Source organism: Sus scrofa, chromosome 5 (genome assembly GCF_054392235.1).
Source record: "Sus scrofa isolate SSC_HxYL_T2T_F1_AM1 chromosome 5, Sscrofa_HxYL_maternal_Yorkshire_Landrace_v2.0, whole genome shotgun sequence".
Taxonomy (NCBI): Eukaryota; Metazoa; Chordata; class Mammalia; order Artiodactyla; family Suidae; genus Sus; species Sus scrofa.
The window spans coordinates 73,077,093-73,100,073 of NC_139387.1; the positions used below are offsets into that span (position 1 = coordinate 73,077,093).

Sequence of the window (22,981 nt, forward strand, 5' to 3'; positions counted from 1 at the left end):
GTGTGTGTTTTTTTGTTTGTTTTAAAGTTTCATTCTAAAACATAAGAGAACAAAACACAACCAGAGAGAAGGAAGGAGAGAGCCGATTGGACCCGTCGGGGCCACCCGGCATCCTCACAGGTCAATATCCCGCACGTCTGTAGGGGTGCTGGCTTGGTCCAGCTCGTCCTCCGACTTGGATCCGTCCTGGTCCTGACGGTACTGCTGCAGGCTGTTGAGCAGCACGACCTCAATCTGCTCCTGGCAGGCTTTGAGGCAATCCTGGAAGGAGAACGGTCCAGAGACCAGAGCTGTTAGCAAGGGCAGCAAGACGCAGAACGCACACACAGTTCGAGCCTCATCTAGGCCCACACTTGTTTTCTAGTAGAAAAGCACAGGAGTCAGAAAGCACAGGAGATGGGTCCTCCTGGTGCCGTGGAACCTCCCCACTCCGTGGCGGGGCATGGGGGCGTGGTGTCCCTGGACCAGTAGCATCAGGACCACCGCCACCTTGGGGCTCGTTAGAAATGCAGACCCTCAGCCCTCTCGGGACCAGTCTAATCAGAATCTGCATTTTAGCAGAAGCCCAGGTGAATCGGATGCACAAGAGAATCAGGGCAGCGATGACCGTGCTGCGCCTGGTAATCAAAGGGCCAGTGATGCTTCCTTCCTGGAGATGCTGGGCGGTGAGAGGGAAAAGGGGAAGCCAGCCCTGGAGACTGTGTGAAGGCACCAGATCAACGTGGCCCCTGAGGGACAGATAAGACAATGGACTGAGAGCGAGAGCGACTGCGGAAATGCTTAAAAACAGGCACAGTCTGCTTTTCTGCTTACTAACTGTTGAACTTGCATGACAACACAACACAGACCGTTTAGGAGTCTGTGCCCTTGAGCTCTCTAATTTGGGAATAGGCAAAAAAATTTGCAGCACTGCTTTGATATTAGTCTATATTTGGTAGAGAAAATTTGGAGTGGGTTGGCCCCACGCAGAAGCTTCTAGGAGCTGAGGGACATGGGACACAATGGCAATTCATGGGTGTCACCAGGGAGGGACTGTGGCTGACACTAGCAAGCGGGGCATCAGCTTGAAGGGCTCTCCCAAGCAGCATGTACACACAGACAATAATCCACTCCGCCTGGGTCGTTCCAGTTTTGCATATTTTCCCCTTTTGCTTGCTTCACCTTGCAATCTTTCACGGCCCAGTAGTTGTTGCTGGCCAAGCACAAAACATTGTCTTTATTTTCCAAAGATCTAAAATAAAGTTAGAGAGTTCCCACTGTGGCACACTGGGTTAAGGGCCCAGCATGGTCGCAGCTGTGGTGTAGGCTGAAGTGGTGGCTCGGATTCAACCCCTGGACCGGGGACGTCCATGTGCTGCGGGTGCAGCCAAAATCAATACAGTTGAAGTTAATTACTAGGAGCACATTTGCAGACCCCCCAAAACATTTTCCTTTCTTATCTCTCATCCATTCCACATTTCAAACTACAGCTTTTTATGAAAATTAAGATTAGGGACAACAGCCAACCCAGCACTGAGGGCAGAGATGAAACAGCACCCGGAATGAGGAAGAGTGAAGAGAGGGAGGTGGTGTTTTGCTATCAGACCACCAGCCTTTTGGGCAAAGTTACTTTCCTTCCCTGACCCCAGTGTGCCCACTTGTAAAATAAGGCTAAGGAAGCGCTCACAGAGGGAGCACTGACGGAGCTCATCAGGTGAAGTGCTAAGTTCAACACACGGCAATCATTTATTATGAATAACAAGTCAGTCCGGGAAGCTGAAAGAATTCCTGAGAGTTCTCTGAAACGAGGTACGACGGATGGAACATCTGCTCAGGACAGGTGAGGCGGGCACTGCGATAGGCCCCCGGGAGGAGTATCCAGTGGGGCAGGTGCACCCTGGCCACCAAGCTCTCCGTCCACCCCGAACAAGCAGAGGAAGGGCCAGGGACTGGCCACCGAGCCCAGTGGCGACATTTCTCAAGCTTTCCTGTGGCCTCGCCTGGTCATGTCCTCAAACCTGCCTGACCCCCAGCTGGTGATTACAAAGCTGAAGCCTCACCAGCCCCTGGCTCTGCCCATGGCCAGGCTCCTGGTTGCTCACTACTCATGAGGTACCAGGCACTGAAGGCTAAGGTGGCGATGCTTCTAAGGGCACCTGCATCTTAGCACAAAATATCTGAGCACTCGAAAGCCTTACAAGCGAAGAAAACAATTCATCTTAAAAGTTAACAAGGCAAAAAATGACAAGAGACAAAACTCCTCTGGATCGCCCCCCTAGGAAGCTCCTGGCCGATTCTGTCCAACTGTCCTTCCTTGAGAGGCTAATTCTGGCCCCGTGGAGGGGTAACCCGGGGCAGCACACCTGCCACCCCACTACCCTGCCCAGCTCAGGATGCCGTGATCATCACTGCCTTAGGCAGCTTAGGCCGCATCAGAGACAGATGGTGCTCCCAAGGGGAGGGGGGGCTCCAAAGAGCTGAAGAGCTTGAGTTGTAGCCTCAGAGTCCCCCTCGGATGTTCCTACTGTTCCCAGTGTTCAGGCTTCCCTCCCAGCAACCCGAGACCCTAAAGGAACAGTTCTGAGAAACTCCAGCAGGGAGTCCTCGGAATTCAAGATAACACAGGCATCATGTTTATGTAACTTCCCTCCAAAAACACACCATGGGCTTCCCTGAATAAAATCAAGGAAGGTCTCAGATTAAAGAAACCTCTCCTTTCTTCAGTCCCATTGCAATTTCAACCTAGATCATTCCTGACTGTGGCAGGCTCATCACGTTCGATACCCTTCACTTCAAGAGATGCAGTTCCCCAGAAATGAGGGGCCCTGAACCCCATGGGCTCCCCTGCGACGGAGCAGGAAGCCTGAGCGCTGGGGGGTGTCAATCATGTCCCCCACCTATGGAAAGCACTCAGTGTCTTCCCTAACCCTCTTCTGGCGCCACTGCTTCACGGCTCAGCTGTCATCAGTTCTGCAGGGTCCTCTCCCTCTTAGATGAAAAAGGACAAGAGTTGGTCTTGGATAGAGGATGTTGGATATTCCACTCTGCCGGCGGGTAATCGGCACCCCCTTGCCCAAGACAGAGCTCACTCCCTGCACTTTAACACCTTCCTTGAGCATCGCTGGAGCCCTCCCTGGATTTCCAAAGAGCGTGTGGATTTCCTGTGCGCTGATGCAGAGTGAAGGGAGACGGAGGGTGGGCTGTCTGTCGCCTTTACCCGCAGCAGACACGCATCCCCACCCAGCCCAGGGCTCCCAATCTCCAGGGTGGGAGAGTACCTGGGACCAAGGTGGGGTGGGGTGGGGTGGGGGCGGTGACCTGGAGGAAGGAGGCAGCCAAGCCCAGAGAGGGAAGGGTGGGGGGAGTTGCACAGCCTGGAGGGAACAGGAGGCAAAGCTGGAGCAGAGTGGCGCGGCAGTGTGGCAGTGTGTCTGCGGGGCCGAGGTCTGAGGCAACACACTGAGTCTGAGAACTGGGGGCTCCCCAGGGCTTTTGGAGATCAAACAGCCAGATGTCCCCTCTTCACAGCCAGAGAGGTGAACTGAAGCAGCAGCCCCGTCTCCCAGTCACATCTAGTTAAAAGGCCTTCAAAGGGTGAGTCTCCCATCCCAGAACGCTCTTGCCTGTGTGCCTCTGCTTCATCCGGGCTCTAAGACAGCGCAGTGCATCTCCAAGAACGAGAGACCCAACCCCACTGGCCTGGAACCCCCCCGGAGCCTCCCGTGAAAAGATGCTACGCGCTCTGGCCCCTCTGCTCCCCCGCAGCCCCCCAAAGCACCAGCCATTGTGTCGAGCTGCCCCGAATTAAGCTGATTAAAAGGACAGCCATAATGCTCGTCTGTCGGCCCGGACAGGTGGCACTCCGCAGCGCTGGAGGTCGGGCAGGCCTCCAGCCCCGACGGGGAGCAGCCCCCTCCCCGCCCGCCCCCGGCCCGGAGCCCTGACAGCCGCGTTTGTGAGGCCGGCTCCTTCCCCGGGCCCGACTTCCTCCGCTTGCTGGCTCCAGCTCCGGGCCCTGCACCCTCCTCTGCCTCCATGAATGGGCTGCGGAACTCCTAGCATCAGCCCCCAGTGTCACTGCATCAGGGCATTGTCACCACACACGCACTGCACTCAACAGGGGGACAAAGGGCTGAATGAGCCCCAGACCCGCGGCCAACTCAGGCAGAGACAACTTAGGAAACTATCTCATTCTGCCTTTCTGCACAGCCTGTTTGGCTTATTTCCTTGAATACCAAATGAGGCCGGCGAAAAAAATAAGGCAGGAGCAGGAAGCATCCGCCTCGGGTTCTGTTTCCTCCGCCCCCCCCCCCCCCCAGCCCCCCTGCTTTCCTCGCAGCGACCCTTCTGGAGGCTCCTGTCCAAAGGACAGCCTGGGGAACACAGGGGTCTTTGGGAGAAGGTGGGCTGTGAGGGCTCAGGGACCCCAGGAATAATATGCAGTCAAAACCCAGCCTTCCGGAGTTCCCACTGTGGCCCAATGGGATCCGCAGCATCTCTGCAGCGCCAGGACACGAGTTCAATCCCTGTCCCCGCGCAGTGCGTTAAAGAACCTGTGTTACGGCAGCTACGGCGTAGGTCACAACTGCAGCTCCGATCTGCTTCCCTGGCTGAGGAACTTCGTATGCCTCAGCCAAAAAAGAAAAATCCTATTTTCCGAGGGCCTGCGGATTGTGTTTTAATAGCTCACCAACAACCAGGACCCAAACCTGCCAGGATGACCCAGGGGAGGGACACGCTAGAATCTACTCAGGGAGATATTTACGGATGTGACAGAGAGTTTGGGCGCAATCCAGGTAGAAAAGGATAGGTCTGATGACCAGATGACTCGGTGCTATACTGTTCTGTTAAACAGCTTCAATCATTTCCATGGCCCAGCCACATGTCACATAAAAGGGACATGCCTCGCTCTAAGTCAAGTCAGGTAAGACTCAGGCGACTCCAACACATCCCTCACGTTAAGACCTATCTAGCTTTCCGAGACACCGGGGGGGACCAAAGCCCACGTGTCCACCCTCTGGCCCCTGCCCCTCCCTTCCTTCCCCCAAACCCCTCCCCGCCACCAGCATCATTCCCAACGACTCTGCCAGGGGCTCCGGAGAAAGGGCTGAGTCAAAGTTGGGTCTTGTTCAAAAGAGTCTATAGACAAGTGAACAGTGAGATAAACGCTGGTGCCAGGCGCACGCAGAATCCCGGGGAATGGAAAAGGAACCCCGGTTCTGCCAGGGAAGTGGCTCAGTCGCCCCCCCACCCCCACAAAAACTGGCCCTTGGCAACGGAAGCCCTGGTAAAAGTTCCCCCCGAGCCAGAACAGCCTCTCTGGCTGGTGTCTGTTTTTAGCAACACTTATGAGTGGAAGGAAAGAGTACTTAAAATACACCACCCTCTGAGACTTTTATTCCCTGTAAAACTGTCAGCCTTCTCACTCAGCTTTCTCTTTGGAATGAAGCGTTCCGGTTTATTTTGGCAACCAGAGTGGGCCAGGGAGACCGGGGTTCTCAGGGCCGCGTGGCTCCCTCCTACCAAACTCCGCCATCGGCCAGGAAGCCCGAGAGACGAGCCTGGCTGTTTCGGGGGAACCAAGGGGACACTCTTGCCACCGTCTGAGCCCTGACAATCTGTGGGGCGAGGACACCTTCAGTTTGATGATGATGTTTCCAGGTGCAAGGGACCAGCAAAGGACTGCAGGGACTCTGGGGTCAAAGGCCAGCACCTCCCCAGTCCTATCTGCCTGTCTGTTCACTGGGGCACGTAGTGCAGAAGGGGGTCTGGGCACTTGACACCCCCCTGGGCACTTCGCAGTGTGGCCTGGGGACATTCTATGTCCACGCGGGTTTCGACATCGCTAACACGGACTATCTTTGTCACTGGTTAGTGTACACAGTCAGCATCCGGTCCATTCACTGTGCTGTGCGACCATGGCCGTCCGTCTCCAGAACTCTCCATCCCCAAAGGAAACTCTCTACCCATTAAGCAATCACTCCCTCTTGCCCCCACCCACTGGGCCCTTGGGAACCTCAATTCCACGGCTGTCTGTGTGCATCTGACTACTCCAGGTACCTCATTTCAGTGACATAATATTTGTCCTTTTCTGCCTGGCCTATTTAAGGTTGCAGCTTCCATTGCAGGTACCTCCCACGTTTCCAGCCCAAAGACACTTTCTATCACCAAGAGATGAAAAAGTGCCACTTCTACTCTGCATTTTACACGAAGCCTGGAGAGCTCCTTCCTGCGGGCTGATTTCCTAACGCACATCTTAAAGCCTACCATGCTGGCGTCCACTCATCTGACCTTCATTTGCTGGGGTTTTCGGGGCTTTCCTGCTGACAATCACAAAGTTCCCTGAAGACAGGTGCCACCCCCTCGCCCCAACTTCTCCCACCTGCTCGTCTCTATGCCCTGCTCACAATGACAGGCTGCACCACGTGGGCCTTGAGTAAGCACTTCCCAAAGTGAAGGGGGAGTTAAGTGCTTGAAGCAGACCACTTCCTGATTCGTGCAGCAGTAAACAGGGCCCGGGAAGCACCCTTTCCTCAAATGCGAATGTGCTCTCAATCCCTGTCCCTCTGTTTCCCTTCACTCTGAGCTTCCGCTCTTCAGAGAACCCAGGCTAACTGGTGGGAGGAGACTCAGGGCCCAGAGGTCAGGCACCCAGAGGCAGCCTTGCCACCAAGGACACCCCTGGGAGAGCGTGAGCGAGGCTCTGGGGACCAGAGGTAAACCGGGAGCTTCCTGAGGTCTCCAATGGTTCTTGGAAGAACTGGCAGGTGTATGCTTGGTTTTTAACATTAAAATGTTTGACCTCCGGCCCCCTGGGGAGAATGAGGGCCCAAGCAGGCATCTCCATTCAACAGCTGCCATGTTTAGAAGGAGCCTCTAAGCCAGTGTTATATCCAGTTAGCCCAGCCTGACAGCCGACTTGAATGGCCTGCAAAGGGCAGGCAGTTTCTCCGGTGTGAAAGGAGAGGCTGGTTTGCAGTCTTGAAAAGGAAGGCACAGCCCAGAAGCTCCAGGGGACCCTGGGAGCCACCTCTGTCCATCCAAAGCCGCTAAAGACTGACAGAAAGATACAGGAGAGAGCTGGAGAGCCGGTGGGGCCATCGGCCCGTCAGAACACGTCTATAAATACCTGCGGGCGGTCACAATGCTGAGGTGGGTGGGGGTGGTCAAGCTCTTGTCACTGACATTTTTGTCTCTGGGGGTCGAGGAGGGGCTGGTCTTAAGCTGGCTGGGAGTCCTTTTTGCAAGGCAGCCTTAATAGGAGATAGGCAGAAAAGGAAGGAAGCGGATCCTTTCTATAAATGCTAAGTTCTGCCCAAGATTTTGCCTCTAGAGGTTTTTTTTTTAAATCTTCTTGGGGCTGCCCCCACGGCATATAGAGGTTCCCAGGCTAGGGGTCCAATTGAAGCTGTAGCCACTGGCCTGCGCCACAGCCACAGCAACGTGGGATCTGAGCCATGTCTGCGACCTACACCACAGCGCATGGCAACGCCGGATCCTTAACCCACTGAGCGAGGCCCGGGATCAAACCCGTGTCCTCATGGATACTAGCTGGGTTTGTTACTGCTGAACCACAATGGGAACGCCCAAGAGCTGCCTCTAGAGGATTTGAAAAACACATTTCCTGGAGAAGCTGAACTGGAGGATCTTTTCAATCTATATTTTGCAAACCATGTTTCAAAAGCCTGTTTGCAGCCAGCATTTGAAAACACGTATCTAAGAACTGTTTCAGGGGCGAACCCCTCCCTGCGCCACTGCCCTTGAGATGGTAATGAGGCCAAGGCAAAATATGGGGGTATGGGGGGGGAGGCAGCCAGCTGCAGCCTTAGGCGCTCTGACGGTTAACCTCTGTTCAGCATCCCCAGGGGAGGCACCGGCCACAGGCCTGGAAACCACATTATCCCTTTGCTCAATAGAGTCCCCGGCAGGGCATTCAGAATCCTCCTGGAACATCCAGAGGGGGTCATCATGAAGCCCCCCTGCATTCTCGAGCCTCTCCATGGTGATTCGAGAGGGCCTCGGAGCTGACACCCCTCTCGAGTGGCTTGAAACCAAAGGCCTTTATCAAACAAAAAGATCCCAGGAGCTGCCGCAAGGAAGGAATGCAGAGTTCCCAGGCTGGGGGTCAGGGCCTCCAGGTCCTGGTCCCCCGGCCGGGACCTCCGTCCTCTCTGCCATCCAAGAAGGCTCAGACCTTCTAAGGCCTGCACTTGCCAACCAGCTTCGGCAGAGCCTCACTTGACCCTGGGCTGTCCCCAAACCCCTCTTCTTCTAAGGAGCTTCAAATTCTGGCAACCGAAACTACAGCCTCCGAACTGTCTACAGGGTACCCGGAATGGAAAAATCTACAGCTAAGAATAGTTTCGTGCATTTGCACGGCACTTACTCTTTTTAAAGGGCTTTTTAATCCATCGTCACATTGAACTAAAGGGAAGTGAGAGACGGCGGGGTTGAGAGGTTTGTGGCGGTGGATGCTGTGCCCACAGCGGGGCCCCTCCGCCTCCCACACCCTCTGGGGCAGGAGATCCTCACTCTGGCCGGGCCTTCCAGCCTCAGTGCGTGTGGGCAGACGAGAAGAGGCCGGCTGAGGATTGTACATAAATGGAAACGAGCGACAATTCAGACCCAGGGGGAAGCCCGGGCCATAAAGGAAACCAGTAAACACCCCCAGCTCCCCTCTTGTCTCGGTTTGGTAAGTTCTTTTCTCGATTTGATAGCACACGGGCATCTGAAACCCGAAGAGAGGTTTTTTACCTGCTGAAGTTCGTACAACTCTGGGTACTGATCTTAGAAAACAAAGCCCACCAACGACAGAGAACCCTGGACACATCCTCATCAAACCGACTGTCTCCCCCCCACCCCACCCCCCGCCCCAGCCAAGAGGATGGGGCCACCTACCACGTCGGTGTTGGTGATCCTGGCCAGCAGGTCCACCAGGGCGTCACCCGTGAGCGAGCTCACGTCCTCGTCCTGCTGGAGCCCGCAGATGGCGGCCCCCACACTTCCAGTTGCAATCATCGACGGCGGGTACATGGCGAACTTGAAGTCTGCGAGAACGAGAGGCCGGAGGTCAGGGAACAGGACGAAGATGGGGGGCAGGCACCACCCCTCGGCCTCTCGAGCCTGAAGCCCCTTGGCAGTAGGGGGGCAGTGGGCCAGCTGCACAAGGGGCCCCCAAGCCCACAGATGCTTCCTAAGCCCCTCACAAGACCCCCTTCCTGTGCCATCGGCGTGACGGTTCAGATTCAAAAGGAGGAGACTGAGCAGAGTGGGGAGGCCTGAGACCAGACCAGGTAAGACGGCTCAGCTGCTCCACAGGTGAGACATGCCAAGGGCTCCAGAGGTTGGCAGGAGGGGGAAGTACAGCAGATAAAATCTTAGGAAGAATGACGGTGCTGATGTGGCCTTGCCGTAGTCTCTGGATAGGCATCAGGGACGCACAAGGCTCCAAACAAAAAAGACGATTTGATTAAAAAAAAAAAAAAGAAAGAAAGAAAAGGCAAGGCAAGGCAAGGAAGTGGGAGGGAGGGCGGGTGGAGAGCTGGCGGCCAGTTTCACACAATTCCCCACTTGGACCCAATGCGACGGCCCTCAGAACATTAGGAGAGAGGACAGGAAATCAAACAGAGCCCAATCTGAGCTGTCGCATCCTAATCAGATGGATGACAGGGTTTATTTAGATTTTATGGCTCTTGGGCCTGAAGACCCCATTTTCTTGCTGGGAAAGAGAAAGAGCGGTTTGTTGGAGAGAAGGAGAAAACGAGGGTAACGTCCAGGGGCTCAAACCTTCTCTTCTGCCGCTTCTCCAAGAGCACCTACAGAGGATGCTCTTCCGTACCAGCCTGGGAGCCCCAACACCCCCAAAGGGAGCCTCTGCTGACCGTGGAAGGGAGAGAAAGACCCCCATTCTTACCCCCACTCCTGCCGCTCACGGCTCCCACGTGCCCACCTGCCCAGGACCTGAAACGCCACAGCCCGTGTAGCCCACGCGTTCACCACGTGAGGTGCACCATCCCTTCCCCCCTGCCGCGGATGAAGAGGCTGAGCCTTCTGGGCTCGCCCTGCCCTGCCCCCTGCCCAGAACTAATGCGGGACAGAGCTTAGTTTTGTCCCTCATTCTCAGTGCAGTCTGGGATGGACAGAACCTTCCCCTTAGGGCTCTCTCAAGTTCGGCCGGCGCCCCAGGGAAGTCACCGTACCTAGAAACGGAGGGTTGGGAGTGCGGAGGGAAGACCCGGGTCACACTTCAAATTTCAGCATAAGCATCAGGTTGAACCTCCGGAAACAGTTCAGCCGACTATTTCCCCTTCTTCCTATGACATCAGTGCATTTCACAGAAGCACTTTTGTCGGGGACCCCACTGTCCACATAAAGTCAGTGGTGTCCTTAGAAACAGCGCTGGGTGGCTGAACCAGACTCCCGCCCTCTTCCTGCCCAGCTGGATCCCATGCACACGGCAGGCCTGGCTGGTTGGCTGGCTGACTCCTGGGCCTTCTCTTCTTAGCCCACTCCCCATCTCCACCTCTTGAGGGATGGATATTATGTGTTCCACCCAAGCCTGCTGTCCACTAACCCACTCAGAGCCTCCTCCGCCCCCTGGACCATGGCAATGCCAGCCTCCTTGCCTCCTGCTCTGCTGTAGGTCTCTTCGCATGGGGTCAGGGGAGTGTTTCTCTGCCCAATAACCTCGTTAGCGCCCCTCCTGTGACATTCATAATGCAGAGGAGCCAGCCAGCCCGTGGCCCAGGGCCCACCCAGGCCCAGCTGGGAGCAGCTGGCAGGACAAGGCAGGAGGAGGTGCCCGCCTCGCGCTTCGGCCTGGGAAGCATACCCCACACGCCTACCTCTGTATCCCACTGCCCGCAGAACCAACTTCAACCTTGAGCAAGTGAGTTAACTTCTAGAAGCCAGGGGCATGTGTGGATGGTCCTGGGGAGCAGCAGGCACTGGAGGTGCCCAGAGAACTACAGCCCCCTTCTCGTTTTGTGAGGAAAATGCTCAGGACCCCTGTGCCCTGTAGCCCCAGAACTGGGGCTCACGGCGTGGGGCTCACGGCGTGGGGTGGGGAGTGGCTGAACATGGCAGCCAAGAGGAGCAGAGGCTGTGGAAGCCAGGCCAGCCCCCGGCCACTGCCCAGCTCTCCTTGGGGTTGGTCCAAAGGAGGTGACTTGAGTGGTCCAAAGCCAGGTCCAGCCTGGGGGACCCAGGGCAAGTCACTTTCCCTTTGACCGCACCCCCCCCCAGGCTTCCGCCACTGCCTGGATCCCAGGTGTCCAAGAGGAGGGTGGCCAACTAACTATCAACTAACTAACTAGTTTTTCTGTCTTCCACTTGCAGCTCAGCACCAGGTCATGCATGGGTCGTGACCAGCACTTGTCCTTGTTGTTGCTGAACTGAACAAAACAGAATAGAAAGTATCAGGAAGTCATCAGCGAAGCGGAGGAGTGAATACTCTATTGAGCAACTTTTGTATCGAACTGAGGTACCCTGGCAGCTCACTGGAGTTGTGCTAAAAAGTCTGTTTCTTCCTTTACAGCCTAGGTCCAAAGGCTGAAATCCCAGAAGCCTTTCAACTGGCTTTCACTTAAGGCTCTGGAGTAAGAAGGACCCCCAAGAAAAAGAGTGAGGAAGAGACACCAGAACATAACACCGCTTCCCTCCACCAGGCAGCAAAGTCACCAGGCATCTCTCTCCATCAGGCTGCTCCACACAGAGGCCCCCGGGGCCGCCCTCCGAAACCCCCACCCCCCCGACTGGGAGAGGAACTGTCGAGAAACACTGGAGGAAAACATCTGAGGGCTGGCGTCCTTGTACTCGCTCTCACTAGCGAACTTCCACGCTCACCCGCCGAAAGTTCCACCCAGCCTGTGCAGCCCCTTCTGGAAAGCTTACACTTTGGCTGTGGAACTGGACTGAGAAATAGTCACCATATCTACTTGGTCGAGGGGGGTTTAAAAGAAAAAAATCAGACTTCATCAGTGTGTAACCATCATCAAGATCACGAGCATCCAGGGAGCTCCCATTGTGGCTCAGCAGGTTGAGAACCTGACACCTGACTAGCATCCATGAGGACGTGGGTTTGATCCCTGGCCTCGTTCAGTGGGCTAAGGATCTGGTGTTGCTGTGAGCTGTGGCACAGGCCGGCTGCTGCAGCTCGGAATGGATCCCTAGCACAGGAACTTTCGTATGTAGTGGGTACAGCCTTAAAGAAACCAGAAAAAAAAAAAAGAGAGAGAGATCACGCCCATCCATCCATTAAGTGGAAATGCACAGACACACACCCACACGGGGGAACGAGGAGGATAGAAAGATGATGTGCGGAGAATTCCTGTCCAGTCGTTGTGAGGATTTAACCAAGAGAACGGCACCCGGCCCACGGTGAGCAATCCCCGTCAGCCACCACCGCCACCGCCCCACTATCGTCACAAGCACTCGAGGAATGAAAGAGCAGCGGGACTGTCTTCACTCCGGTGTGGTTCACCCAGAGTCGAGAGCGGGCCCCTGACCTGACCTCCATTCAGGGGAACCCCAGCTCCACCCCCCAGCCTGGGTGGCCCTCCTGCTGCTTGCTTACTCGGCCAGGTATCCGCACAAAAACAAGGTAAAACTCATCTGTCTCAAGACACTTCCTTTTACAGGGGAATTAGTGACATCTTGAGAAGTTAAGCGACACGTCCAACGTCTGACGCTGGGCCTGGGCTGAAGATGGAACTGCCTGGACCCGGCAGGCAGGGCTCTTTATGACTCCCCAGAAGGTGATGGATGAGCAACTCAAAAGGGCGCCTCCCACACCCCACTAGGAACACAGGGTCGTCTATTCCCATCAGAAGGGAGCAGAAAGCCTAAAGGAGAGAGTCCCAGCTCGGGAGTCCAGGAGGTGGGCACGTGCTGTGTCTGCAGCACCAGGGATGGTGGGACCCTGCAGCAGATGCTCTGCTCTCAAGGGCCTCCTGGGGCCCTGCTAGGCCAGTTATTCTGGGCAAGGACAGGAGATGGGCCCCACATCCGTGAACTCAGTGAAATTCCCCGGAGGGAAGCGTTCTGAGCCAAGCAGCTCTGAAACCGCAGATGACACGGCCCTGTGGGTAGCTTTGCCCTGATTGTTTTGACTAAGGTGGCGGAGGCCTTGACTGGCAAGAGGCCACCGTGCGTCTGTTCACCACTAGGGGGCGAGAGATCCTCGCTCCCAGGAAGGCAAACCAGGGACACCCTTCTCTCCCCTTCCTCAATCCTACCTGCTGTCCGAAGAACCCAGGGCACTCAATGGCCACCTAAGGATCTGGGCAGCACATACCTCGTGGCGCCCCCCCCCCAGCACAGGTTCAGCGCACCCTGTCCTTGTGGGGCTGGGCTGCCATGACACGCGATGGCCAATTTAGCCCCAGAGGCCTGAGTGGGAGGAAGGGGCTGGATAAGGGCCAGCAGCCTGCTCCTCACCCGCCTCGCCGCCCGATGGGGAGCTAGATGGCCCACTCACAGAAGTCCTGTGACCTCTGGGTGGTGAAGGCAGCTCAGAGGCTCACGGCTGGAAAGGGGTTTCAATTCTGCCTCCCAACCACCCAGGCAAACCTTTCTGGACCCAGGCAAACCTTTCTGGCCATCACTGTCTGGCTCTAACCTGGGTGATGAAGAGTCACCAGACGTCTCAAGGAGGCCAGACAAGCCCTGGGGTATCACTGCCACCAGGGCCCGGGCCCCAGGATGGGGACGCGGTACCCACGGGGCGCCCAGCAACTGAAGGCAGTACCTTGAAGTGGGGGCCTCCTCGGCAATAAGCGGTGGATGCGGGCACCACGGGTAAGGCAGGTTAAGCACCTCCTCCACCCAGCCCCACACCAAGTTCAAACTCAATGCCACTGGCTCTTCTAGACTAACTGGAACCATCTGTGGAGCACGATGATATCACGCGTCAAGAATCTCCCGACGCTGGCGTGCGATCCTGAGTCATCTCAAATGGTCTCTCTTCTTGTTGGCAGACCTGGGGGGCTCTGCCATGACAGCGACACCGGGGGTGGGAGCGGGATGCCAAGGTCCAGTCTGCTGCCCAGCAGCCATAGTGCCAGGGAAGGGAGCACCGGGAGCCGCTCCCCCTCGCCCCATCCCCTCCTCTGAAGTGGACCAGCCAGAGTCTCCGCCCCAGACGCTGTTGAGGGCTGAGCAAAGGAGGCAAGAGGACACCTCTCTGTCTGGCCACCACGTTAAGCCTCAGGCCCCCTAAAGGAAGATGGACACTCGGACCCTTCCCGCCTCTTCCCCTTTCACACACAGGCGCTCTCCGCCGCCTCGGGACCACTGCCAGCAATTTCACAAGCAGCTTTTCCCCTAAACTAGCCACACAGCCCGGGGGCCGGCTACCACCTCCTCCGGACCCCAGCCCCCTGCTGCCAGGCCCCTCCCGCATCAAGGCAGAGCATCCGGAATCCAGGTGTGGGGAAGGAGGAGGCTGCAGGGGGCCCATCCACCTGCGCTGCGATGACTCACGCCGGCTATTTGTCCCGTCCCAGGAACACACCCTGGCCCCAGAATGTGGCATCTCTTCTAACCGGAAGGTGCTTCCTCCAAGAAAAGCAGCCCTTGGCTTTTGCACCATCAGGCCGAAGGCTGTCAAGTCCCATGTGCTGGGAGGCCCTGGGACCCAGCGATTCAGACGTGCTCAAGGGCAGATGCGGGAAAGAAATGCCTTTGGAGACCGGCTCAGCCCTTCTAGACTCAGGAAGGGTCTGGGACCCTCCTTGTGCTGAGCAGCCCACACCTGGGGCGGAGTACTTGTCACGCGGTTTAAATGGGCTGGAGCTGTTCTTTCTCCTGTGGGTCCCCACCCCCTGCCCCAAGCTGGCTCCTCTCTCTAAAGGGAGTCTTCGCGACTTCCTCTGCCTCCCCTTGAACCTCTGTCCTCAGTCCCTGAATCCCAGGCTCCCTACTCTGGCCCCAAACTTGGCAGCTCCCCCAAGGATCTGGCCAAAAAGGCCAGGAGTGGGGGATGGGATCCCCAGTTTTAGAGAATGGGCCTTTGGAGAGTCTGGGGATCTGCTCCTGAGTCCCTCCAGCCCCCCTCCAACCCCACTCAAGAGACCGGAGGGCAGGAGTGGGCAGACAGACCCCGAAAGGTACGTCCGTCAAGAGACAAGGTCAAAGCAGAGCTCTGGCTACCAACAGCTGTGCAATGGGGGAGCACAGGTCGGGGGTCAGCTGTCCTAGAGCCAGAGAGAAAAGGGCCGGTTGACCCCTTCTCCACAGTGAATCATGGCAGCGGAGAAGAAGGGACAGCCAGGCCTGGGAGACAAAATGACAAGTCAATGAGGGGCTGACCTCTAGGGCCTGGGGCCAGACAGCAGGAGAAGGGAAGGATGCAAAAGAATGGCTGCTGTTTGCAAGGCAACAGGGACCCTCCGGCGGAAGAATGGTCCCCTCTGGTCCCCTCGGGGCTGCAGGAAGGGCCCAGGGCTCAGACACGCCACAAGCGCTCCCCCTGCCCCCACCCCAAAATCTGGATCTAGAAGGGCAGGGCTACAACAGCTCAGGGAGGCTGAGCCCGCCCCACGTCCACCGTGGGTGGCTGGACCCTGCATCCCAGCTGGCGAAGGCCGAGCATGGTGTCCTGCTGGACTCGGATGGAAAAGCCCCTGTATCCGCTTTAGCTGGAAGAGTCAGAGTCAGAGACATGTTCACAGTCCCTACAGGGGATACACGTTGTCTGCACGTGGCCTGGCTGACAAAGGGCTTCCCTGCACGTCCGTTTACCTAACCGCCACTGTGTAGCAACAGTCTTTTGCGGAAGAAGCAGCTGAGGGTCAGCGAGGTGAAGCCGGCGGTCTGAGGTCACCCAGTGCTAAGCAGCAAAACCTGACCTTTTGACCGTGAACAGGGCATATACACTATTGCAAATGATGGCTCAGGTTCCTCCCTCACATGTAACAACATACGAGGGAAGTCAACCCCCAGACCCCCCTCTGCAAGTCAAGGACATCCTCTTAGCACATGTGTTCTGAACTCTGCCCTCCCCAACACCCCCCACCCCACCCCGCCCCCCGGGAGCGGGGGTGGGGGGGAGGGGGGAGTTCTTCCCTAACACGTCTTTCCTGAACAGTTCCGATTGTGGCAGTATGAACTCCTGCCTCTGCCCTTAGACAATGACGGGGCCAGAGTCTTTCCCACGGCCACTACCTTTAGGGGGAAAAAACAGCAGAAACTGGCTGAGGTTCAGTGTGATGAGACAGCACCAAGCCACGGCCTTTAGTTTATTAGGAAAACTGCACAGCAGACAAAGACTATGTATCAATTGTGGGCTCAACATGGTGGCTGGAGAGTTCTCATGGACAGCAGCCCAAATCAAAGCCCTGACGCGTGGTGTGTGTGTGGGGGGGAATGACAGCCCGGGCTCGGGAAGCCAGGCCACAGGTCTACCCCTACCCAGCAGAGGGAGCAGCCGGAAGGCCATAAATGCCCCACAGCAAAAAGAATTCCTCCGGCCTCCCTTAGCACTTATCAGGGCAGGCGGTATTTATCTTGACGGTGTTCCTTTAACCTGTATTTGCCCCCCCCCCCCAGATTTCCTCTTGGGCTTATCTGCAAGCCATCCTTTTCCTCCAGAGATTAAAGATTTAAACACAACCAGAGAACAGTATACATAATCTTCAAAGGGCACTTCAGACAACATAAAGAATATTTTCACAGGCGCTATTTTTTTTTCCCCTTACCACACCTGTCCTCATAAACCATTTATGAGTTTAGCAGAGAGAGAAAATATACCAGCTGAGATAAAGGAAGGAGAAAAACGGCCCAGGAGTGAAACCTTGGACTCTAGATGACTCAGAACCCCCTCCCTTAAACCCCCAACCTGCGGAAGTCTGCCTCCCCTTGACTCCTCCCCCGAAGCCCCCCACCCCCCCCGACACACACACACACACACACACACACACACACACACACACACACACACACACACACGCCTCCAGTTGCTCTTACCAGTGGCGCACAGAGCGATGAAAGTCTGCGCGTGCTTGCGAATCAGAGACAGCTTCTCATTGGGCTGAGGCAGCTTGCGAAGAATGTGCTCGATGAAGTCGTGGGGGGTGACAGCCGCCAGGTTCCACTTCAACTTGCCCAGCACCACCAGCTCCCACTCCTGGGGAGGGAGGGAAAAAGGGAAGCGTATAAAACCCACAGGCTGACCTGGTGTCCAGGACCGGGGCTTGGGATCCAGACCTGTCGTAACTACACGCCTCGTTAAGACGCTGCTGGATTGGAAGGCCCGTCCATTTATCAAAGTGGCCCTCAAGCTTTGAAGTTGGCGACAGGCTCTTCTTAGGCTTCAAATGTCAGGCTCCACTGAAAATAATGAGAGCCAGGTAGCTGTTGCCAAGATGGCACTTTCTTCTTTCTCTTTGCCTCTCCAGCTCCCCCACCCCCACCCACCTCTGACTCCCAGGAGATGCTGCTGAGCATAGGGAGATACCGCCGAGGTCGTTGCGGCCCTTTGGTAGGAACTTATTGTATATCTATGGCTGGATGAATCGTCTTCTCTATCCTTGTGGAAAAATGATGTACACAGATAAAGTTCAAAATGAGGTTCCTTGGCCCAAATCCTTGGCAGCCAATTAGCTTGCTTGTAGTTGGTGCCAGAAAGCACCATTCTCCCCTCTGCTGCTAAAACTCTCCCCTGGACACATAATGCAGAAACCTCAGGGAAGTGATACTCAGACACAGAATACCCTTCCGCTTAAAGGTTTCATACGCCTTTGTCACCAAGGACTGACCGGATGGTCCCTGGCAACCCCATTTTGTGGCTAGAGGTGATTCAGGGCAGCGTGAAGGTGCTTGTTCAAGGTCACAGAACCCTGCAGCCCAAATGGCTGGCACAAGGCAACCCTTCTCTTGGGGGCCTCTTGCCAGCAGCCCACCTAGTGAAAAACTTAAGTTTCTCTCCTTATCGGGATACTTTGGGGGTGGGGTGGGGGGGATGGTGCTCAAATGGAGACAAGCCCAAGAGAAAGCCTTCATAGTATGTGCAGTCAGAAGGAAAAGAGGCCTATGGGCCAATCAGCATCAGGAGATGGAGAGGCAGAGACCAGCCTGCCAGTGTGGTCCCCCATTCACCCTGAGAACCCAGTTGTCTTCCGCTTTGCTAAGCCGCTCACCAGACCCCCACTCTGCCACCCAAAGCACCCACTGGCTGTGTGGTCTAGGCTGATCCCCTACCCACCCCTTCCCTGGCTTCGGCTTTTCTCGTTGATCAAATAGAAGGACTCCTCCAGACCTCAACCTCTGTTTTAAGAGACAGGAATGGGTAAAGGGAGGGGTGTCTGTAGCAATATAAATCCATTTGGCAAGTCCTAGAAAAACTGGGGTGTCCTGAACCCCATGGTTAACAACCATCAGGTCAAAACAATGAAGCAAAAGGAAGATTAGTTTTCCTGGTCTCCCGAGAGAGATAAGTGGATCCCAAATGCTAACAGTTCTTCTTTCCCGGCTTTAAAGTCCGCCTTGGATTTTTACGGAGGTTGGGGGTAAAATCACAGAGAGGCTGCTAGACAACCCATGTCTTCCAAGATGGCTTGAAACTCCAGCTCTCCTTCTCACCGGGGAATGTGAGTATAAACCACTCGACTTGTACCATTATTAAAGGAAGCAGTTCTCCCAGAAGAAAGCACCTTTTTGGGCCTCTCGGACCAAACCAGAAGCAGCTGAAATCTGGCAGCTGTTCAAAGGTGAGGTCATGCAGGCCCCTCCGCATTCTCGGAGATTCCTCCCCATCCTTGCACATGTCTGTCGCTAGGTGGCAGCACAGCTCCAGGAAGGAAGGCCGCTCACAAAGAGCTCAGTTCAGGCAGCCAGTCCAGGCCCAGTGGACTTCGAGCAGGCCCAGCCAGTAAGGAGGGGGAGGGGGAGGGGGGAGGAGGGGGGAGGGGGGGAGAGGGAGCCGGGGCGGTAAGAGGTGCGGGATCTTTTCCCAACAGTTGGGAGATAGGTGTGCGGATCACTGAAAGTGGGCCTCTGGAGCCCTCTACCAAAGCCAGATACTTCCACATGATCTTCAGGATGAAGCTGCAGGGGGCAAAGGGTCCCCCCCTCAGGTGGGAAAAAGGTTTTGCTGGCAGAAAACCAGAGTCCAGACAGCACCCCTGCGTCTGTTCAGAGGTCAGAGCATCACAGGCGCTGCTGAATCCTCTGACAAAGGGCCCAATGTGACTCTGCTCAAAAGCCAATGAGCTGGTATTTAGTGAACAGCTACTATGTGCAGGTATCTTGAGACTTTAAGATGCTTAAGACCTACCTTGGAACTCCAGGTTTTTCGGAGACACACTACAACACATTCCTACCTGTGTGAGGGGTTGAGTACCCTTTCAGAATTCAGTGATTGAAAATTTGGAATTTAAGTATCATTGCTCTGTTCCATGCCTCCTCACACACACACACACACACACACACACACACACACACACAACACAACACACAGAAAATGAATTTCACTAACACAACTCTCCCTAAGTGAGGATCTTATTCATGGGTGTAGCCTTGGTACTTAGCATAGAGCCCAGCACACAGTAGGGACACAAGAAGTCCCATACTAAAGGAGAGGGTTCCCAGCAGCGGGAAAATTCCAGGGGTGGGTAACTGGGGGCGGTGGGCAAAGGATGTGTCCTGGTAACAGTGGCTGGAAGCGCATTAGGCTGGGGGTGGGGGGAGAAGGGAGAGCAGAAAGGCAGGGAGGAAGGAGACAGTCATTACCAGCAGCTCCTGAGGCTTGATGGAGTTGTCGGTGTAAATGCACAACTTCTCAGCCGTCAGCGGAATGGTCTCTTTGAGCTTGGACGCCAGGAACATGCACACGGCCCCCAGAAGCTGCAGATGGGTCTTCGGAGTTGGGACTCCGGCCAAGAAGCGGTCCAGGTAATTGATGGCCAGAGGGAAGACCTCTTCTTCACACTTCTGCTCCTCACAGACCTACGACAGGGACGAGTGGGCAAGGGTCGGGGTCGGGGGGCGAAAGCATAGTATGAGGCAAAGGGTAAAAAAGGGGAGCCGCACAATCTCTGGAAACAACAGAAAATCCTGAATTTGCGTGTGGGGAGGGGGAGGGGAGTAGAAAGTGATAAGAACGAAGACAGTAAATTGGGGTAAATCTAAATGGCCCTCCTTGCTGGGGTGCTCCCTGGGGAGCCTGAAAACTCAAAGGAGAGGTGGGTTAAGGACCCACCGGCCAAGGCCGAAAGCGCAGCGGCGCCGGCCCTGCCGCCCCCGTGGGCCGCTCACTACTCCGCTCGCTCTCACTCCACTCGCTCTCTTTTTTGGATTTCGTCATCTTTTCAAAAAATCAATAAAAATATTCTGGAGGCTCCAGGGGTCTCGTTCTTGGCCCCATCCGGACCCCCAGACCCTGCTCTATCATTCCCGACAATTGAAAAAATTGTCGGGGAGGGTCCGCGCGGCCCAGGCGCCGCATTTGGGGGGGTGGGTGGGGAGAGGTGGGGAAGCGAGGGGGAGGGCGGAGGGAGCGAGCGCCGCGCAGCCTGGGCGGCCGGGAGTCGGAGCAGGGGAGCCGGGTTCAAAAAATAATTAAAAATCGAGAAAATATCCCAGACAAGCCCTTTCGGCGTGAAAACCCCAGAGAGGACCCAGGCTTCCCGCAGCGGAGATTTCGGGTGCCGGGAAGGTCTGGACTGCGACCCCTGGGGCTTTGGATCCCGAGGGGAAACTTGCAGGGGTGAGCGCGGCGGCGGGAGTGTCCGGCTGCGGCCCACAAGGGCAGAGGCCGGGGACGGTGGGGACCAGCTGGGGGACAGATGAGGACGAGGAGACGCCGGAGAGGCGTTGGGGGCTCCGGCCTCTCCTTGGGGGGGGCCCCCGCTATTCCCCCCCCTGAACACACCTCCTCCCCCCTCCTACCCCACCCAGATCTCCGCACCCAGGAAACTGAAGGCCAAACCGTAAGTAACCTTGGCGGGGGTGGGGGTGGGGGGTCGGTGGCGAGGGCGCTATCAGAAGTGGGGGGTCGGGATAGTGGGGGGCTAGGGGGAGCGGGCGGCGCATTCCAGCCTCTCCACCCCGAGTTTACAAAGCAACATGGCGAAACCATGGCAGGTCCGGAGCCGTGCAGACGTGGGCACACAGTTCGCTGGGCAAGGGTTTGGGGCAAGGGGAAAGAAGTGGTTCTTTTGGGTTCCCCGAAAACACACGTTGCTTCAATGTGACTTCCGGGGCTCCTGAATTCCCCGTTTCTCTTCTCCTCTCTCCGCCCTCCCCCTCCCCCCTTAAGTGCCAACGCGGAGTCGCGACCACATGCGGGGACCTAAGGCTGGGATGAATTTGCCCTGGCCTTTGGGGAGGCTTTTTAACTTTGGGGTGCCGCTCCTACTCCCTTCGTCAAAGCACCGAAAGCAGTCTCGGCTTCGCCAAAGACAGGTCGGGGGGGGGGGGGAAGAGGAGGCAGCCACATGCAGGCACACGCGCGCGGGATGCTCCCCCACCCCCGCCCCGGGACAGCCTCGCTTCTCCCAGATTTTCCTCCTCCCTTCTCTCCCCCTCCCCCCGTGAATCCTGCACCCCGCAAGGAACTGAAAGGAAGCCACGCGTCTCTCAGAGGGCACCGGGTAACCTCTCCCCCAGGAGCGGGGAGGCGGACGCAGAGGCTGCCCTCTGCCAGGTTCAGGGTCCCTGCGTGGGGGTGGGAGTCCAGGTGGGGACAGACATAGCGCCTGGCTGCAGACCTACCTCCAGCATCCAGGTGGCCACCATCCTGCGCATGTAGGGCTGGATATCCTTCTGCACGCACTTGAAGTAGGAGCACTGGGGAAGGTAGCGCTCCTCGATGGTCAGCAAGTTCTGCAACACGCGGTCGTCGTGGAGCAGGTTGGCGTCCGGCACGGCCCTGCGGACCGGGTCCACCTCGCAGCACAGCAGCTCCATGGCCAGCTGGGTGCCCACTCGCTCCCCTGCGATCTCCGGACTGGAAAAGTTGGGGAGTTTTTGAAGGGGGTAGGGGAGAGGGTTCCCCCTTACCTCCTTCCTTTGGCTAAATAAGGGTTTTTCGGGGAAGAGTGAAAGGCTGAGAGAGAAGCTGGGGAAGAAGAGAGGAAAGGGATGGGCGGTGGGAGAGGAGCGCCTCGAGGGCTGCTGACTCTGCCTGCCCTCCCCTTCAAACTTGTCTGCTCTCCCCAGCTCGCTCCGCTCTCTGCTCTCCGGGGCAGTGACGCAAACTGGCTGGGCAGTTACTTTTCCTCCCTCTCGCCTCACCCCCCTCTCCGGTTCCTCCTCCCCTTCCCTCCCCTCCCGGCTCTCCCCTCCTCCTTTCAGTCTCTCCCTCCCTCCTTTTCCCTCTTGTTATTAAGGAGAACAGCAGCTGGCCCGACCAAACTTCAAACGCGGTCCCCCGCCTCCCCCCCACCACCCTCCCCTTAGCTCTCCAAGGCCCTCTCTCTCTATCCAGCCTCACAAGCCAGGGGCCCCAGAGAGGGGAACCCCCCCCCCACCAATTCCTTCTTATTCCTTCTAATTGCGAGCATTCTGTAGGTGCATCATGCCAAAATACGACCCTCTGACTCTGGCTTCCTCAAAACTGATCCTAACACTCTTGCCCATGTATTTAAGATCCAAGAATGACGGGTGGATTACTTGAAGATGAGGTGGGCTCAGGCAACTGAGAAATAGATCTCTGATGTAAGAAAGAAGGAGGGCGATTTTAGAAAAGAGCTACTTGGCATACCCAGAGAAAAAGGTTATGTCCCTGAAATTCATGTTCATGATCATTTTGAGGCTGTTTCCAAAACCTGATTAAAGGGACCAGAACTACTTCCCCCACCCCACGGCCCGCAGCTGTGTAGGAAGAGGAAGAGGAGGGAGGGGTGCGTGTCTGGAGGGAGGGGGCGCTTCTGCGACCCTGGAGCAGAAACCATTCCATTCTTGGGGCGCCGCAGGGGCCATTGGGAGACGCGAGGAGGCGCCCCGAACCGCCGCAGGCCGAGGGCAGGGCTACCAGCGGTTCTGCCGCAGCCAGAGGCCACGC

General features: G+C 56.5%; 1 protein-coding gene and 1 long non-coding RNA gene across 3 annotated transcripts in view; one reads left to right on the forward strand and one right to left on the reverse strand.

Annotated features, from left to right (window-relative positions):
* Nucleotides 1–22,126, reverse strand: CCND2 (cyclin D2). The gene is given in 5 exon segments (NM_214088.1): nt 1–261; nt 8,878–9,026; nt 16,945–17,104; nt 19,708–19,923; nt 21,691–22,126. Coding segments are annotated over 5 exon segments (867 nt in total). The 5' UTR covers nt 21,886–22,126; the 3' UTR covers nt 1–114.
* The window catches only part of LOC106507534 (uncharacterized), a 29,015-nt gene continuing 26,504 nt past the window's right edge, over nt 20,471–22,981 (forward strand). For both annotated transcript variants that reach the window (XR_002344133.2, XR_014803945.1), the window contains exons 1-2: nt 20,471–20,683; nt 20,875–20,906. This is a non-coding gene — a long non-coding RNA (uncharacterized LOC106507534). The remainder of the gene's footprint in view (nt 20,684–20,874; nt 20,907–22,981) is intronic.